The 19,971-nt window shown below is 40.0% G+C and overlaps 1 protein-coding gene across 1 annotated transcript; it reads left to right on the top strand.

Annotated features, from left to right (window-relative positions):
* Positions 1-2,060: 2,060 nt before the first annotated feature.
* c4orf48.L (chromosome 4 open reading frame 48 L homeolog) lies at positions 2,061-19,724 on the top strand. Its single transcript, XM_041587583.1, has 4 exons — positions 2,061-2,206; positions 12,087-12,237; positions 15,650-15,738; positions 19,402-19,724. The coding sequence occupies exons 2-4, from the start codon at positions 12,114-12,116 to the stop codon at positions 19,471-19,473; spliced, it is 285 nt and encodes a 94-aa protein (XP_041443517.1). The 5' UTR covers positions 2,061-2,206; positions 12,087-12,113; the 3' UTR covers positions 19,474-19,724.
* The last annotated feature ends 247 nt before the right edge of the window (positions 19,725-19,971 follow it).

Consider the following 19,971-nt stretch of genomic DNA (forward strand, 5'->3'; position numbering starts at 1 on the left):
TTGCAACATTAGTTGATATATTTCTCAGCAGTATCTCTGGAGTATTAGCAACTATTGTATCAATTCTAACAGCTGCCTGTAATGAAACTCAGGAATTCTGCTCAGCAGGGACAAAGATAAGAAATGTATCAACTAAATGTAACAATTTAGAACAGTTTACGGGGTCAGCGACCCCCCCTCCCAGAACTGCTTTAAAAGGTGAAAAATGAAACTTTACACTTCAATGTTAGAAAAATAGTCACACATAGAAAATAGTAAGTAATTGGAAAAATCTTTATTTCTGGCTAACAGAAACCAACTAGATGTTTGAAGGAACCATCCCCTTAAGGGTCATTTACTGTTCAGTGCATGTTCAGTGTGCAAAGTTCAATTTAGGACAAAGATCGCCATGTTTTTACCCACAGTGCAGTGTTTTTTCCCCCTTGATTCCAGTATGTTTGCAGTCACCAGGGAGAATTGCACATTACACAGTCGCAGCTAATGCATCAAAAGTGCACTTGCTCTGTCCTCACCGTCAAAATGTTGTGTTTGTGCGATATTTCAGGCTAAGTCTGCTGTCAATGCAGCCTACGTTTGGATCCCCGGAGCTAACCCCACCTTTAGAGGTAACAGTAGCCACAGGGTTCCCCTGCGTTAATAGACTTGAATCAGAACAGGAGGCAGGAGGAAGGCAGCAATGATAAATGCATCTATACACAAGTTACCTTTAATGAATGGGATTTTAGTGCAGTTAATTCATCAGCCTTCAACTGCACTTGCAGTCATAAATGACCCCTCTTGCATCAAAACATGCTTATTGCACTTTCTTATAGTTGCACCAAGTGCATTGTCCTTCTTCTTCTTCTGTTGAATCATATGCAAGTGCGCCCCTTGATGCTGTGGAACCCTATAGACAGTGTCAGATTGGGGTGTCTGGGGACCGACGGGCTGCGACTTTAATGGCTTCCCTCCTAACGCAGCGCAGACAACCACTTGGTGTGATGTGTCCCCTGTGTGCCCCCCGCACTATGCATCTCTTCCTCCATTGCTGTGATTGGGGGAGAGGAAGCAGAGACTGGTTTACAGAGTCCAGGAGAGCGGGTTTGGGTTGGTGAGGTCCATGAGGTCCAGGGCTAACCAGGTTTTTTCCCGGTGTCCCGCCAGTCCAGTCCTACCCTGCCTACAGATATCACCATCTTGATCGGTGGGTTGTGACAGTTGGAGCAGCACAAAAAGAATTACATGTAACATTAACCCCAAGCACCGGAAGTAGCACAATCTCCACTATCACGCAAACCCGCCATTGCCCTATTGCACTATTGTAACAGTCTCCGCTTCATTAACTGATGAGAAGCAATAAGAGGGCCCTGAACCTCATTAAAGGAGTGATTCACCTTAAAGTTATATTTTACTGTGTTAGAGAATGGCTAATTATAACTTTTCTTTATTTTTTTTTATAGTTTTCAATTATTTGTCGTCTTCTTCTGACTCATTCCAGCTTTCAAATGGGGGTCACTGACCCCCATCTAAAAAAAAACAAATGTTCTGTAAGGCTAAACATTTATTTTTTGCTACTTTTTATTACTCATCTTTCTATCCAGGCCTCTCCTATTCATATTCCAGTCTCTTATTGCTAGGGTAATTTGGACCCTAGCAACCAGATTGCGGAAATCGCAAACTCAAGAGCTGCTGAATAAAAAGCTAAATAACTCAAAAACCACAAATAATGAAAACCAATTGCAAATTGTCTCAGAATATCACTCTCTACATCATACTTAAAGTTAACTCAAAGGTGAACAACCCCTTTAAGAAGCACATACCAATCATTTAATCTCTCTGCTGAGGATGATGGGAACTGTAGTTCAGCAGTCACATGGTTTCTCTTTCCCCTGCTTCTCTCTAGCCTTGATAATAAGCTGATTTGGCTTGGGTTTAGGATTTTGAATTCATTTTATTAAAAAGAAATGCGCTAATCTAACACCTTCCTATTATCTGCCTTTCCCAGCTCAGTGCAATCCTCCCAGCACCGCCACCCCCCTCTGCAAATCTGTCAGTTTTCTCCTGGGTACCATCGTCGATGGTAATCTGTTGCTATGACATTTCACCATGGTAACAAGCATCACCTAATTCACTGTATGGAAAGCCTTTCTCTGGTTCCAGCCTGAAGCAGCCATTTCTGACACGGAGGCGACAAAGGGAAAGGAGAGAGAGAGACGGGCATTATCAGGTACCCTCTCATGACAAATATTTATATTTCATATTTATATATATATATATATATATATATATAATAGACACACAGTATTTTGAATTTGGTCTTAGACATTTAAAGGAAACTCAGAGATTATATGGAGATCTGTGTAATGATGTTGGGGAACTGAAATGATTAAGGCATGGGGGTTTTTAACACTAGAACCATTTCTAAATGTTAACCTTGAGCATTGTTAGGTCACCATTACAAACGATGTAGCGCTGCAATTAGTAGAGTGCTTTGTGGCTTTGTGAGGCCAATCAAATCCCCTCTAATCTGTACATAATGGGCTCCTGGTGAGACCCTCCGAATGCTGTAACATCTTATCCTCTTTTCGGGAGACTGAAAAGCAGCAACAGTAATAGGTATTTGATTTTACTCTTACTGCTAAAATCTTATAATCACTGGTCAGTCAGGCACAGAATGAGTTAATGACGGGGATTATTTTCCCTGCAGAGACAATAGAGTCCCAGTTATGCCATGGCACTGCAGGCTATTGTCTTGTTACATTTGCTGCATAGGGACACCGTATTTATTTATTTTGACCCTTTTTATTGGCTGGGGGAAGAGAGGGGTGTATGTTAATGATCCCACTTTAACCCTTTACATGCTGTATTGATTTGTGTGTGTGTGTTTATTGTAATGAGCACAGGCTTGTTTATTCAGCTGACAGTTGCTTTTCTCATATTTGGTGGTTCGTTCAAAGATAACATTATTTGTCCAAAAAGAACTTCCTTCAAATGAAAAATAAAGGATCAATGGTTGCATTTTGTGTAGACCTGTATGTTATAAGTATGAAATGTGATGTAATTAGTCGGATTTGGAAATGATGACAAATTGTATTGTCAGAGGAAGGCAGGGGAGGATTGGGTGACAAGGCAGGAAAACTTAGTGCTCCATCTGTTGGGGAGAAAAAATTACATATACAGTATTTCAAAGGTTCAGCCTGCGGCCCTCCAAATATTTTAATAACTAAGCAATGACTAAGCAGATGAGGGAACTACATGACACATTGATGTCCAACCTGCTGCTCTCCAGATATAGTTGAACTAGAACTCACACAATCTCATCCAAGGCTCCCTGCCCGGGTGCGTGCTTTTTTTGTGATCCCTATGTTTATTCCCTATCCATCTAGAGAAGGAGGACTGCATTGATAGAAGGTTATTATAAATTATCAAATACAATTCCTCCTGACCCCAGAACTTCAAGTATGTAATATATATATATATATATATATATATATATATATATATATATATATATATATATATATATTTTTTTTTTTTTTTTTTTTTTTTTTCCCCTTCTTCTGAGGTTTGTAAGCATTGTAGCCCAAGACAGAAATAAGGCATAAAATAACGAGATGAAAGAGATTGTTGAAAGCTTTTAGAGGTGGCGGTCGCTCCAGGGACCTGACAAGGGATATAGGTACAATGTTTGATTGCCTACTTTGTCAGCCTAAGAAATACTATTCACTGTAACTATACTGCAGAAACATTAGCTATGTCCATATTCTGCTGATCCTACACAATCACTACTGACAGTGTCTTATTCCATTCTCTTGCGTATATGTAGGGGACTGATAAATTAGTCTCCCAGTATTATTTAGCAGGCAGTCCCCTCGTGTTATAGACGTCTAACTGGGTCCTAAAATACATTTGGAGGGGGACCTTTTTCCTTGTCTTGCCAGTGCGGAGTAGATGGTACTGTGCTAAAGTATAAAGTCCTGGGCAGCCATGTGCTGGGTCCATTTTGTGCAAGTTCTGGCCTGAGCAGGCAGTCAGGGTATCCAGTGGAACCTAGACAGGTCAGGTCTAGTAAGGAAAGGCTACTCACCTTAAGTGGTCACTCTAGGAGTGACAGATAGACAGGCTATTTAGTTGAGCAGTTTGAGGCTCCTCCGAAGATTGTGAGTGGGATTATAAACCTGGGTACTAATTGCCCAGTAGGGCAAGTAGGGACTAAGTGTACAGACCCTGGATGTAGAGATTTCCCTCAGGTTCCACTTAGGGAAAAGGCTCAAAGCTGGGTGTATCCCAAGTACATGCTGCTGTACGTGTTCTCTTCCCTTCAGGAAATGATACTGCCCAAAGGTGCTGTGAGTATATGCCTATCCACTGTTACTCTATTATCTTGCTTGCTCTATATGTACACTCTATTGTGGATGTTCTTGTACAATAAATACGTTCATTGGTTAAGTTATAAGAACCACTGACGCACAATTATTGCACCCTGCACCATGTTACAGTTACACTACACCCATGCCTCCACACCGTTTGCGAGGGCTTATCCCCTAAGTATTAAGGTCTCATCCGGAACACAGTATAAGGGATGAAGCTCATAGTAGAGAACGGTGCACTCAACTTACTATAGCACTACATATATTCATGCTTGTATTATTTTACACTGTTTGTATGTTATGTTGCCTTTATCCTAAATCAAGGGTTAAGTTTGCTAAGGTGAGGGTATAGTGCAACCACATGTCTGGAATGACTATCCTGAGAATGTATAAAGCTGCCCGTATCACTTCAGATGATTATCTTTTTGGCTACGTATATATCTGGTCCAAACTGACCAGATATATCTATTTACATACAATCCCATTACAGCCTGCATATAGGTGGCTAAAACAGGTAAACGTCCACTCATGTGACCTTGCCATATCTTTACATATAAGTTCAGAGGGAGCTGCATACGTAGAAGTGAAGAAGTAAAATATTTTTCATTAATCGTTTTAGTTTTTTTCCTTAGTTTTTTTAGTTAATTTCAGCACACCATACAGTTCTGTCTGTGGTAGAGTGACCCAATTTGAAGTCACTAGTGACAATGGCAATATTATGCTCACAGAATAAGCTTAGGTATTCTTTTTTCTTTCATATTCATATTTATACAGTATATATCTATATATATTGTATCACCAGATGCTCATACAATATTCTTTCATTGGTGCGTGTTAAGAAAGTATGAAATATCCATCATAGACACCAGTTAGGGGAACATCTAGGGGAACCTGAAATTATTAGATGGGCAAATGCCTAAGACTTATAAGGGTGAATTTATGCCCAAATCTAGAATTCAGTCCGACCACATGTAAAACTTGTAGTTCATCTCAGCTCTGGATTAATGTTGATGATCCAGATTCCAGCACAATATACACTTAAGATGCCAAAAGGCATGATAATATGTGGTGTAATATGCCAAGTGTTCTTTAGAGACATAAATGTTTATACTAGTATTAACTATGGCATATTATCTTAGTTGATTTGATTGTGTTTGCCTACATTGTATACTGAGTGTAAATTAGGCACATAGCAAATCTCTGAGAACTGCGGTTGTGATCTTTTGTCTCAGGCAAAGCCACTGTTGCTTCCAGTGTGTATTGTACTCTATGGACCAATTGAAAAATCCATACTGTGATTGTTTTTCCCCCATATCTTTGGGCAGCTTCATAAACAGTGTACATGGGCTGCTCACAATGCAGGGCAAGGTCATTTCTTTATTTAACGCCCTTGTATATTGTTGCTTGTGACCTGTATCTGCATGTGATGTTGTCCTTTGCTCAGCTCTGCAACCATTATAACAAGTCTAAATTCATCAAAATGGTTCTCTAGTTATCCTGTAAGGGAGCTCAAAGCCATAAAAATTAAAAATCCCTAAAATAGGATAAATTCCTTAAGTGTCGCATCTGGACTAGTAAACTTCTGGCGATTGTTGCATTAGTGTGGGGTCATTCTAATAGGGGACCCTGTACGGTTTGGCTTTTACAGGGACATGGATAACATTGCTGCTTTTCTAGTGCTGGGGTCATAGGTTTGATTCCAACCAGGGTGCAATCCAGTGCTGGGCCAAGCTAAGCCCTAGCCAACCTGGACAGCTTCATTGCCCCCAGCAAATGAGGAAGAAGCATTAATTCCCCCATGCAAACCATGGCATCCAAACCTCTTAAATGACCCCTTACCATTCCCATTGTTGCCAATGAGGCAGCGAAAGTTTTTAGCCATGTTTTCTGTATCTAAAATATTGTCATTAAGGGACTTGACCAAATGTTTGACCGTAATCCCTTCAGGTTTTTCAGACTGCAGGGCTTTCTGTGCAAATAAAACAATATAACACAGAGAACTAAGTAACACAGATAACAATGAATCTCTATAGCAGGGGTACCCAACTCTTTTCACCTGTGAGCCACATTCAAATGTATGAAGAGTTGGGGAGCAATGCAAACATGAAACAAGTCCTTGGGGCGTAAAATAAGGGTTGTGATTGGCTATTGGTAGCCTGGCAGCCTTCAGTGCACTTAGTTTTTATGCAAAAGTTGTCTCCAAGCCTGGAATTCAAAAATAAGAACCTGCTTTGAGGCCACCGAGAGCAACACCAAAAGGGTTGGTGAGTTGTTGCTCACAAGCAGCTGGTAGGGGATCACTATAGCAAGGCACATTCTGCAAAAGCCGTGGTGAAGCCTTTATAAGGGCCAAGGAAGGCCAGAGAAAGCTCCAAGCTCCAAGTAAATTGAAAGCCTTAGTAGTCGACAAGCAGGAGTCACATCTATAAAAGAAGACCTCTCAATCAGCTCTTGGCCAGGAGAAATGAGATGGAACAAGAGTTCAGGTGGTCCATACACTCATAAATATAATCGTTTCACACAATATCCAGTGTGTGTGTATGGTGGGAGATGAGAAGGCAAAAGACTTGGATATCAGTCGTCTCTTCGATCGGCCAAGGCGAAAACATTTTATTGGCCGTCTTTGAAGGTGCCTAAACATTGGCCAAGAGTTAATGATAAACCATCAGATATAGGTAGAATTATTTTCTTTCCACCTATATATCTGACAATTTAGCTCTAAATGTTAGTAGAGAAAACAGACAATCTTGTTATTGTAACTTGTTTGGCCACCTTTAAACAGATGGAGAGGCAGCAGAGGACAAATATGTGTGTGTGCTTAGAAATTACAGTGGGCAAATAAATAGTTGTGGCTTGGAACAGTGGATGAAAGGGAATAATAAGGCATGGAAAAGGAAAGGAATGATGGCATGAGGTCCTGATACTTTCCTTTAATCACTTGTGGCGTACAGGCGCAAAGGGATCTGGAGTCGTACATTACTTAGCATGACAAGTCCAATTGCTCTTATGGATGTTCACTGAAAGGGAATGCACATCACTGTGTAACGTAACATAAATTATACTGGCAATGAATTGCTCTGGTGTCTGCCAGATCATGTTTTTTTAAAATTCCCCGCCTGAAGATGTTTTATTCAGAAGACTATTTCCTTTGCTCTTGTCACTCACTATTATATCAATCATGATTTGTATGCAATGCCCCCTGGGAAACCATATGTATGTATGTATGTATGTATTTATTTATATATATATATATACATAGTAGAAGGGGTTGGCTAGAAGACACTTCCAACACTCTTATTTAGATCATTTCTATCTATGTTCTAGGCGATCCAGAGAAAGGCAAAACATATCAAATAGTCCAGACCAGTCCCTCAGTTAATACTATAATATAATGCTAACATAATTTTATTTTCTTATTTGCTAAAAATGCATCCAACCCTTTCTTTAAACTATCACATGTAGCTCCCCATACAATAGTTAAAGGAACAGCTATGTCAGAAAATAAAAGTGTTTTAAAGTAATACAAATATAATGCAGTGTTGCCCTGCACTGGTAAAACTGTTGTGTTTGCTTAAGAAACACTACTATAGTTTATATAAATAAATTGCTGTGTAGCAATGGGGACAGCCATTCAAAGGAGAAAAGGCTCAAGTTACACAGCAGATAGCAAATAAGCTCTGTCTGTCTAATGGTGTTATCTGTTATCCATTATTTATCCTGTGCCATATAGCTGTTTTCAATTTCCGCCATTGCTCCACAGCAGCTTGTTTATATGAACTATAGTAGTGTTTCTGAAGCAAACAGATTAGTTTTACCAGTGCAGGGTGACACTACATGATGTTTTCATTACTTTAAAACACTTAAATTTTTTGGTGTTACTGTTCCTTTAATAGAGGAGAATTATACAACATCTCACTGTAAAAACCCAAGCGATACTCTAAAACCATCAGTTTCTGTATAAATATGCATTACGTTTATTGTGGGGTGCCTTTATATGTTTATATACTGGGATGATATTCGGTGCCTCTTCTCCAGTATTAACTTCAGACACAGTATAGGCCCCTGCAGATATAGTACGTGTGTTTCTATGTAGCCCAGTTACCTCGTATTCTGACTGCCAGAGAAACATCAGCCGCTCAGCAGACAGGGTAGATCTCATTTGGAAGGAGCTACAATGACAGACCCTTCTCACCTTGCTGACTACAACAAGGGAAACTTGTAAACATTACATTTATATAAAGTGGAATTTTACTAAGAAACTGACTAAATATTTATTTGCATTGATACTTAGATATTTTATTATTGGGCCCTAATTGATTATTTGTGTTATCTTATTATTAGGCCCAATTGGATTACCTTTTTTTATCTGATTATTAGGCCCTATTTGATTACCTGTTATAAAAAAGGGCTTAATATTAAGTTAAATGGGTAATCAAATAGGGCCTAATAATATCATAAAACAGATAATCAAATAGGGCCCAAGGCTAGGGCATTAGGGGCTGAAATCAGCCTGTGTATTTCAGTGGGCTGTGTGGCCCTAGCCTTGGGCCCTATTTGATTATCTGTTTTATCTTATTATTAGGGCCTGTTTAATTACCAACTTTATCTTTTTATTAGGCCCTATCTGATTACCTGTTTTATTATATTTGTATGCCCTATTTGATTACCTGTTTATCTTACTTTAGGCCCTATTTGATTACCTGTTTTATCTTGATAATAGGCCCTATTTAATTACCCGTTTTATCTTACTTTTCAGGCCCTATTTGATTACCTGTTTTATCTTATTATTAGGCCCTGTTTAATTACCCACTTTATCCTTTTTTATTAGGCCCTATCTGATTACCTGTTTTATCATATTTTTATGCCCTATCTGATTACCTGTTTTAACTTATTTTTGGCCCTATTTAATTACCTGTTTTATGTCAATAATAGGCCAATATTTGATTACCTCTTTTATCTTATTTTTAGGCCCTATTTGATCACCTGTTTTATATTGAGAATAGGCCCTATTTGATTACCTGTTATCTTATTTTTTAGGTTGGTGGCATACGGGGATATTAGTTGTCAAGCAAAAATCTTCTCTACTGCGGGCGACTAATCTCGCCAAATGCCTTCCGGCAAGAATGCGAATCCCTGGCGGGATGGCATACACATAGATTTGTTTTCCAAAGTCATCTGAAGTTGCCTCACAAGGAATCCTGGGTGAAGCAATATGTATGCCATCCCGCCAGCAATTTGCATTCTTGCCGGCGGGAAGGTATTTCGGGGAGATTAGCCGCCCACAGTATCGAAGATTTGTCGCTTGGTGACTAATCTCCCTGTGTCCCACCACCCTTATCCCCTATTTGATTACCTGTTTTATCTTGATAATAGGTCCTATTTGATTACCTGTTTTATCTTATTTTTAGGTCCTATTTGATTACCTGTTTTATTTTGATAATAGGTCCTATTTAATTACCTGTTTTATCTTATTAGGCCCTATTTTATTGGCTATTTTGTATTATTATTAGTCATATTTGTTTACCTTCTTTATCTGGTTATTTGCAGATTTACCTTTTAATAGGGACTATGTATTATTACCTTTTATCTTTATTATTCATCCCTATTTGGTTTAGGGTTATATCTTATTATTGGGGCATATGTGATTTCCAGTTTTTCATATTATTGGACCCTATTTCATTTACAGTTTTATCTTAGCTCTTTTATTATTTTACTAGAATAAATATGCTCTTCTATACAAATTACTATATTCACTGTCCATTGACAATACATTTGTGTTTTCCTTTCTAATGGCCGAGGTGCAGCTGCTGTTGCTTTTTTGTTTGAATCAGCGTGGGATTCACATGGAGGCTTAGTATTTGTGCAGGAAATCAAATAGGGCCTTATAATAAGAGACAACTGGAAATCAAATAGTCCTGTTACAGTGAGACTGTGATTATCTATCATGCAGAAACCTCTGTCAACGGGATATTAATGGTTGCCGCATCCTGGTCGATTTCTATGCTGAGCTCTGCTTTGTGTGGATGATTGCCCCCATTACCTTTCCTTCTGAAACTGCCCACTTAGCTTGATGATAATAATAATAATAATAAAAATGAAATGAAAGGGTTTTTCACTGAGGTATAGAAATTAATATAGGATCAGTTTCACAGATGGAAAAAAACAATAAAAAAATATTGATTCAGTAATTTGTTCAATAGGGGTCTCCAATTATAGAGCTCCATTGGGGGGGGGGGGGGGGTGGCTCACATGAATACTACGGTAACCAGCATAGTCATTTATACTGAGCCCTTCTCAATAAGAAAACCAAATATGTGCAGTCGTACTAACTAAAATAGATTACTGAATAAAATACAGATTACAGGTCTGGGATCTATTATCCGGAAACCCAGTATCCAGAAAGCCATGAATTATGCGATGGCCATCTCCAATAGACTCCATTTTTAATCAAATAATTAAATTTTTTAAAAACAATTCCCTTTTTCTCTGTAATAATAAAACAGTCGCTTGTACTTGATCCCAACTAAGATATAATTCATCCTTATAGGAGGCAAAACCAGCCTTTTGGGTTTATTTACATGTTTAAAGGGATTCTGTCATTTTTTTATGATGTCGTTTTTATTTCTAAATGACACTGTTTACACAGCAAATAATTCACTCGACAATATAAAATTTCATTCCTGAACCAGCAAGTGTAATTTTTAGTTGTATTATTGGTGTGTAGGTGCATCTCAGGTCATTTTGCCTGGTCATGTGATTTCAGAAAGAGCCAGCACTTTAGGATGGAACTGCTTTCTGGCAGGCTGTTGTTTCTCCTACTCAATGTAACTGAATGTGTCTCAGTGGGACCTGGATTTTACTATTGAGTGCTGTTCTTAGATCTACCAGCTAGCTGTTATCTTGTGTTAGGGAGATGCTGTCTGGTTACCTTCCCATTGTTCTGTTGTTAGGCTGCTGGGGGGGGGAGGGAGGGGATGATATAATTACAATTTGCAGTACAGCAGTAAAGAGTCCAAATATAAAGTCGAGTCCCAGGATTGAGGTCTCCCCAAAGTCCAGCAAATGTTTAAGGCTCTACTCCGCCTTTAAAAATATCTTCACAAAAATGCACTGAAGGTGTGTCAATTGAGTGTGGAAATACTACACTATATAAACTTTCAGCAATTCCATTTTTGTGAAGACAGCAGTAAAGAGTGACTGAAGTTTATCAGAACACAAGTCACATGACTGGGGGCAGCTGGGAAACAGACAATATGTCTAGCCCCATGTCAGATTTCAAAATTAAACGTAAAAAAATCTGTTTGCTTTTTTGAGAAACGATTTACAGTGCAGAATTCTGCTGGAGCAGCACTATTAACTGATGCGTTTTGAAAAAAAACATTTTTTCCCATGACAGTATCCCTTCAATTATTTTTTAGTAGATTTAAGGCATGGAGATCCACATTACGGAAATACCCCATATCCAGTAAACCCCAGGTTCCAAGCATTCTAGATAACAAGTCCTATTCCTGTATTATAAATAGTGCTGGGCAACCTTGACATAAGTGCTGTTTATTAATAAAGGATAATAAATTGTAGCTTCAACAGAAAACCAAGTCAGTGTTCGAGATCTGGATAGGCCAAGGGACCCTGGTTCCATCCATGGATAATTTGCCATTTAATTACTTTGCCTTAACAGGGACTGTTTATAAATCCTGTTATAACATGCCCCCTATATCATTGTATATTTCTTTGTAGGTGTGCTGATCCTATAGATACCAGGCAATGCCTTCCAGAAGCACATCAAGGTGCATCTACTCCATGCTCTTCCTCATGCTAACGATGGGGCTGCCGTTCATGAAGCTGGTCTCAGCGGATGAACCCTCTGGAACCACTATCCCCCCTGAAAGTAAGTGCAGTGTATTACTCCTTGCTAGTGATTTAACTAGTTAGTACTGGGCCCCAGAGTTTATTATTTTTCAGGCCACCAAAATGTCTAGAGGTTGACCTGTTTTACCAAGATATATTGAAATTGTATATGAATTAGGGCCTCATGGGGCCCCTATACCTCCTGAGCCCCCTGCAGCCGCAGGGTCTGCTTCATCTATAGTTACATCTGTGCTCCTTGCTGGGTAGAGGGTAGGTAGGCCTCTATTAGGGCCTTCTCTTGTCTTCTCCATTGTTTCCTATTGGAGAATATTAAAGAGGATATGATTGTAATGTGGCTTGCAATCCTTTAATCTCATCAGTGAGCTTTTGTGCAAGGTAGCAGATGTTGGCAAGGCTTACAGTATTCTTATTGCCTAGAACCATATGAGGTTAACCATTTCACTGCAGATAAGGGCTCATTTACATTTGCTTGGTACAATGATAAGCATTAAAGTGGGTGAATAATTGCACCCCTAAAAAACCCAATCACAATGTGCCTGCAGCTACTTGTGCTTATCTGTACTAGTGCCCTACACCAATATTATAGCACCTGCCTTGACTTGTAGGTTCTGTAAGTACTAGGGATGCACTGAATCCAGGATTCGGTTCGGGATTTGGCCAGGATCCAGGGATGTAACTACAGAGGAAGCAGTGGGGGGCCCAGGAGGTACAGGGGGCCCCATGATGAGCAATTTCAACATATATTGGTAAAACAGGACAAACACTGGATATGTTGGGGGCCCTAAAATTAATTTGCTGTGGGGCCCAGCAACATCTAGTTATGCCACTGCCAGGATTCGGCCTTTTTCAGCAGGATTCAGATTCGGCCGAATCCTTGTGTCTGGCCGAACCGAAACGGAATCGCAAATCATGTGACTTTTCATCACAAAAGAAGATTTTTTTTCCACTTTCTCCTTTCCTGCCCCTATTTTGCATATGCAAATTAGGATTCGGATTCGGTATTCGGCCAAATCTTTCACCAAGGATTCGGGGATTCGGATCCAAAATAGTGGATTTGGTGCATCCCTAGTAAGTACAGGGCTCTCTTTTATGTTCTGAGCCTATTGGTGCTCGTTTTGAAATAAGTGTATGTCCATGTCCTGCCCATTTGCTACCTTTTCCTTCATTGGTGCACCATTAGTAGGGAACGGATTATTTACGGAACGATGACTTCTATAGTTGCTACATTGTTTCAGTGGTTCCTTTAGACTGAAACAGCATTGAAGAGAACAGCAAGGGAGAATCAGATACTGAGTTCAGCAGCAATATAAATAAAAAACAAAGGGATTATTAGCCTCGATTTTCCTATACTTGCTTAATAAAAAAAAAAAGCATGAGGGTATATGTAATTCTGCACAGAGGGGGGTTATTTATCTGCTTATGGAGCTGCCCTATTCTGCCTTGCTGCACAGGAGTATAAGATAAGGAAACATTGCCCCCTTGTGGTGAAGTGATCATTTGAAAATTTGCAGAATTCCTAAACCAAGCATTTCCTGGGGGTTCTTAGTGGTACTAATAACAATTAATTGCTAATGTAATTAATAGCCCTGCAGCCACTGTGCACTAGGTGATCAAAAAGAAATGGGAAAGACTGTTGTCTGGGATTATAATACCTTTGTGGACATAGCCATTAAGAGGCCCTAAGGTCTATAGCAGCAAGCCATATACCAGTGCACGTGTGCAAGTGCTGCACTAGGCATGGGATGTATAATACATCATTATGTTCCAAGAACGAGTGCATTCATACGGGATGTGTCACCTTTGCTGGGGGATCTGGACAAATTGCCGACGTGAGCAGCTAAAGGGAAGATGATAAAAGTAAAGTTAGGCACTTAGGATTTAAAATATGCAGGTTACTTAAACCCTTAAAGGGCATGTAAAGGCAAAAAATAAAATCCAATTTTTACTTTCTTTAATGAAAAAGAAACCTATCTCCAATATACTTTAATTAAAAAATGTGTACACTTTTTATAAGAAACCTGACTGTATGCAGTGAAATTCTCCCTTCATTTACTGCTGTGGGTAGGAATTGTCAGACGGTCCCTAACTGCTGAGCAGGGAAACAATCATACTTATGTACAGCAGGGGGAGCCCCCGCCTTACTTCCCAGCCATACAGAACTCAAGCAGCTTTGTTTATGACGATCCGTAAGCAGCCCAGACCACACTGAGCATGTGCACAGTCTTAGTCTTGCAAAGATGTATAACAAAGTTACAAGATGGTGACCCCCTGTAGCCAACTTTGAAAGCATAAATTATTTGTTTGATTAGGCTTGTGGTGCAGTAAGTTCATGTTTATATTTCGTATACAAAATACAGCATTTCTAGACTTATTCTATTTTAGACTTTACATGCCCTTTAATAGCACTAAGACAGGTGAATCCGTGGGGTGCTTGTGGATAATAAGCTTAACTGTAGAGACTTCAGACAGACAGAAGCAGCCAGGGCCAATAGGGAATTGTCCTTTATTAAAAGTTAATGTATATTATTAACAATATTTTTAACATGTAGTTTTAGAGCAAAAACATATTTTGATGGCAGATACATTAGACAGTTTCAAGAAAGGGTTGGATGACTTTTTTAAGCAAGAGAGGAAATACAAGGTTAATAGTACAATGTTTTAGGTATTGACAGAGACAGTAATTAGTGTGTTTGCAGCTCCATTGTGTGCCCCGGGCAGGTCTGGACTTGGATTCAAATAAGACCCTGGCATTTCAAGTATACAGAGGCCCAAACAACCCCCCACCAGCCCACTAAATAGTGATATAGCATCTTGCAGTAGCCCCTCTGCCATTTGCCAGAACCCACAGATTTCCAGTCCTGGGGACTTGTAGTAAGTAAGGATGCACCAAATATAGGATTCAGTTTGAGATTTGGACAGGATTCGTCCTTTTTCAGCAGGAATCGGATTCGGACGCATCCTTGCGCCGAATCCAAATCCTAATTTGCATATGTAAATTAGGGGGAAGAGAAATCACATGACTTTTTGTCACAAAACAAGAAAACTATTTTTTCCACTTTTTCCTTTCCTGTTCCCAATTTGCATATGAAATTAGGATTCAAATTCGGTTTCGGTATTAGGCTGAATCTTTCACAAAGGATTTGGGGGATTCAGCCAAACCCCAAGTAGTGGATTTGTTGCATCCCTAGTAGTGAGCAGCACACTTGCATCCCCCTCCGCCCAGTAACTATTTTTGAGGTAGTGGCCCCAAAACAATGAGTCCACCAATATTCCAGTTTGTGTCCAAACACGCTCTCCTGCTGTTATGTAAACTCAGCTCTGTTCTTTAGCAGTTCCTGGATATTGCAACTATAATCACAGTTTTCTCATATTCTTTGGGTACAAACACTGTATACTTACTGAAGTTGCCTAAACACTATATTTGTTGCCAGGTCGCCCCTGTGTTGATTGCCATGCCTTTGAATTCATGCAGAGAGCACTGCAAGACCTGAAAAAGACAGCATACAATCTGGACTCACGGGTAGGTACCTGCTCTGTCTGGATCATCATTCTGGATCATGAGCAGCAGATTGGCCAATGGGGGTACATTACCAGTGAAGAAATTGTATTTGAACAGCACCACTCAGTCTTTGTAAGATAAAAATGCCTTTATTGCAGACTTCTGGGCATCACAGCAACGTTTCAGGCCTCAAATGGCCTTTTGTCAAGCTTTATAAAAGGCTATTTGAGGCCTGAAACGTTGCTGTGATGCCCAGAAGTCTGCAATAAAGGCATTTTTATCTTACAAAGACTAAGTGGTGCTATTCAATTACAATTTCTTCAATATTGACTGGTGATTAAGTGTCCACTGGGGAACCTGCACCACAACTTAAAAGAAAGAAAGGTGTAAGAAGTCGTGCTGACTGCTCTTTCTACATACACGTACATTACCAGTGATCCCAAACCAGTGGCTTGTAAGTAACATGTTAGTGGAAGTAGGGAATCCGCGCTCTGCCAATTAGCACCTGATGAATGAATGCATCAATCCTCCCGAACAGATGTACCGAACATCCCAAACAATTGAACTTTCAGTAGGAGAGAGGAGAGCACTCTGACGCAGATTAACTGCTTGTGATTAATATTTATTTAAGCTGCTATACACAACATGTTTTGGGCTGTAATTGCCCTTTCTCAAGTGTCTTGAGAAAGGGCAATTACAGCCCGAAACATGTTGTGTATAGCAGCTTGTAAGTAACATGTTGCTTCCCAACCCCTTGGATGTTGTTCCCAGTGGCCTCAAAGCAGGTGCTTAGTTTTGAATTCCTGACTTGTAGGCAAGTTTTGGTTGCATAAAAAACCTCATTTAGGCTGCCAGTCCACATAGGGACTACCAATTGCCAATCACCGCCCACAATCAGCAACCCCAGGAACATTTTCCATACTTGTGTTGCTCCCCAACTTTTTTTTACATTTGAATGTGGATCACGGGTAAAAAAGGTTGGTGACCCCTGTTCTAGACTCACGGGTAGATATCGGGCCCTGTCTGTACCTTCATTCTGAAACATGAGCAGCAGATTGGCCAATAGGGGTCTACTACTGATGCGTTCTGCTTCTCTCTGGGTATCAGTCTGACTTTTGTTCAGATAGCATCAACTTGTGTATTCACCTAAGCTTTATTTACCTTTGATTTGTTTTACTGAGATGATAATATCATGGGAAATCACTGTTTCGGTCTGTGTTGTTGTACCCAGTCTTGAAGGGAAATATGATGGCTCTATATAAATAAAGAATAATAAATAAGAAGAAAAGGGATAAAAATAACCTGTAGCAAAACACATCATTAGAACCTGCATAAGACTCTATCTATCAATTTTCTATCTGTTTATTTTTTTCATCTATCTATCTATCTATCTATCTATCTATTTATCTATCATCTATCTATCTATCTATCTATCTATCTATCTATCTATCTATCTATCTATCTATCTATCTATCTATCTATCTGTCATCTATTATTTATCTGTCTGTATGTATGTCTATCATCTATTTATCTCTCTGTTTATTTTATATCTATCTGTCTATCAATCAATCATCTAATTATCTATCTACTTTTTTTTATCAATCTATCTGTCTGCCTATCATCTCTATATATCTTTCATTATATCACAGTAGTATAAGGAATATCCTCTATCCGTCTGTCTGTCTATCCTAGTTATCATTAGTGATGGGCGAATCTGTGGCGCTCTGCTGAAATATTTGTGAATTTATCAAAAAATTAGCAAAACGGAAAAAATTCAAGCATTGAATTTTGCCGCAAGACAATTTTGATGCAAGACAGTTTTTATACATGCGACTATTTTGTCCAAATGCATTCAAGTCAAAGGGCGTCCGAATAATTTTGACACTTGACAATTTTATGTGTGTGACTATTTTTGCCTGCCCTATGCTCCCTGTGTGTGTCATACTCTGCCTGCCCTACTCTACCTGTGTGTGTCATACTCTGCCTGCCCTATGCTCCCTGTGTGTGTCATACTCTGCCTGCCCTACTCTACCTGTGTGTGTCATACTCTGCCTGCCCTATGCTCCTTGTGTGTGTGTGCTATACTCTACCTGCCCTATGCTCCCTGTGTGTGTCATACTCTACCTCCCCTATGCTCCCTTTGTGTGTCATACTCTACCTCCCCTATGCTACCTTTGTGTGTCATACTCTGCCTGCCCTATGCTCCCTGTGTGTGCCATACTCTGCCTGCCCTATGTTCCCTGTGTGTGTCATACTCTGCCTGCCCTATGCTCCCTGTGTGTGTTATACTCTACCAGCCATATGCTCCCTGTGTGTGTCATACTCTACCTGCCTTATGTTCCCTGTGTGTGTCATACTCTGCCTGCCCTACTCTACCTGTGTGTGTCATACTCTGCCTGACCTATGCTCCCTGTGTGTGCCATACTCTGCCTGCCCTACTCTACCTGTGTGTGCCATACTCTGCCTGCTCTATGCTCCCTGTGTGTGTCATACTCTACCGTGACCTATGCTCCCTGTGTGTGTGTGTGCCATACTCTACCTGCCTTATGCTCCCTGTGTATGTCATACTCTACCTGCCCTATGCTCCCTGTGTGTGTCATACTCTACCTGCCCTACTCTACCTGTGTGTGCCATACTCTGCCTGTCCTATGCTCCCTGTGTGTGTCATACTCTGCCTGCCCTACTCTACCTGTGTGTGTCATACTCTGCCTGCCCTATGCTCCCTGTGTGTGCCATACTCTAACTGCTCTATGCTCCCTGTGAGACGTGAGGCTGGTAGGGGTTTGTTCAGGGACCCCTAAGGTGTTTAATCATGTGCTGTTTAATCATGTGCTGGTGGGGGAACTGTGTTATCCACAGTGGAGGAAGAGGCAGATGGATTTAAGGGTATGTCTAAATATGACTTAACCTTTTTCACACATGAGTGATATCCCTGCAGTGAGCACCAACCATTTGTTTTTTTGGTGTGCTATTACAATTAATGTGGACATGGTCTTGTGGTAACATGGGTGTGGCTTAAAGTGGGTGTGGGTTAAAAATAGTGAGTGATCACCACTGGCTTCCATTATCGGCCCTCCACCACATAGGCCAGAAAAATTCCGACCCTCAGTACCACAGAAGTTGGACAGCACTTATATAGTGTTTGTCTGTCTATGTAATGGGGCATATTTTATCAAGGGTCAAATTTTGAATTGAAAAAACTTCGAAAATCGAATTCAAAAAGACCAACCAAAATTAAGTCAAAGTTTTTTTGGGTTGAATAGGTCCGTTTTCTATCAAATAGCTCCGTATTCGGCCGAATTAGAATCGATCGAAGTTTTTCCCAAAAAACCTTTGATTTTTCAAAGTCTACCAATTGACTCCAAATTGGTTCTAGGGGGTCCCCCATAGGCTAAAACAGCAATTTGGCAGGTTTTAGAAGGCGAATGGTCGAAGTCGAATTTTTAAAGAGACAGTACATGATAAATTTAGATATTCAAATTTTCGATTTTTTTTCAAATTCGAATCAAATTTGGACTATTCCCTAGTCGAAGTGCACAAAAAATAGCTCAAAATTCGAAATTCTTTTCATTCGAAAATACACCTCAACCTTAGATAAATCTGCCCGGCCCTATGTGTTGAAGTTGAATCTGGAGAAATATTAATAACAATAATAACAACATGTATTTTCCTCTCCCCATAAAGACAGAGACCCTTCTGCTTAAGGTGGAGCGGAGAAGCCTCTGTGACTGCATCACCGCCGAGGGCTTGAGCTGAACATCTCCCATCTTGGACAAGGACATTCTCCCTTAACCCTTCTGCTGCTGGAAAGAGGTTACGGCACATTGCTCCGGAGTGTCTGGCAGGTCCCACCGGCAGCGAAAGGGTTAAACACCGACCATGCCACGAACATCGATTTCACATGACACCATATATCACCTTGACACTGTAATGTGCATGTATGCGTGCAAGAATTTGTAAACGGGGTTCTTAGAATAAAATCATTGGGATCTTTTTTAAAAAAAAAACAAAACTGTATTTTTTATTCCTATGTCCAATATGGGATAGATTTATGGGTCAGAAAAATATGTACCTGACTTTAGGGATGATTTTAGGGTAGGACAGGACCCCAGAAAGAGAGGGGCCCTTTTGTGTGAACACGTTAGAGAAAAGTGAATTGTACATATATTATTGGCCATTTACGAACACAGAAATACTGTAAGTGCGGGTAGAGGTATTGGATCTGTTATCTGGACACTTGCTTTGAATTACAGG

This window comes from Xenopus laevis, chromosome 1L, assembly GCF_017654675.1.
Source record: "Xenopus laevis strain J_2021 chromosome 1L, Xenopus_laevis_v10.1, whole genome shotgun sequence".
In the NCBI taxonomy this organism is placed as follows: Eukaryota; Metazoa; Chordata; class Amphibia; order Anura; family Pipidae; genus Xenopus; species Xenopus laevis.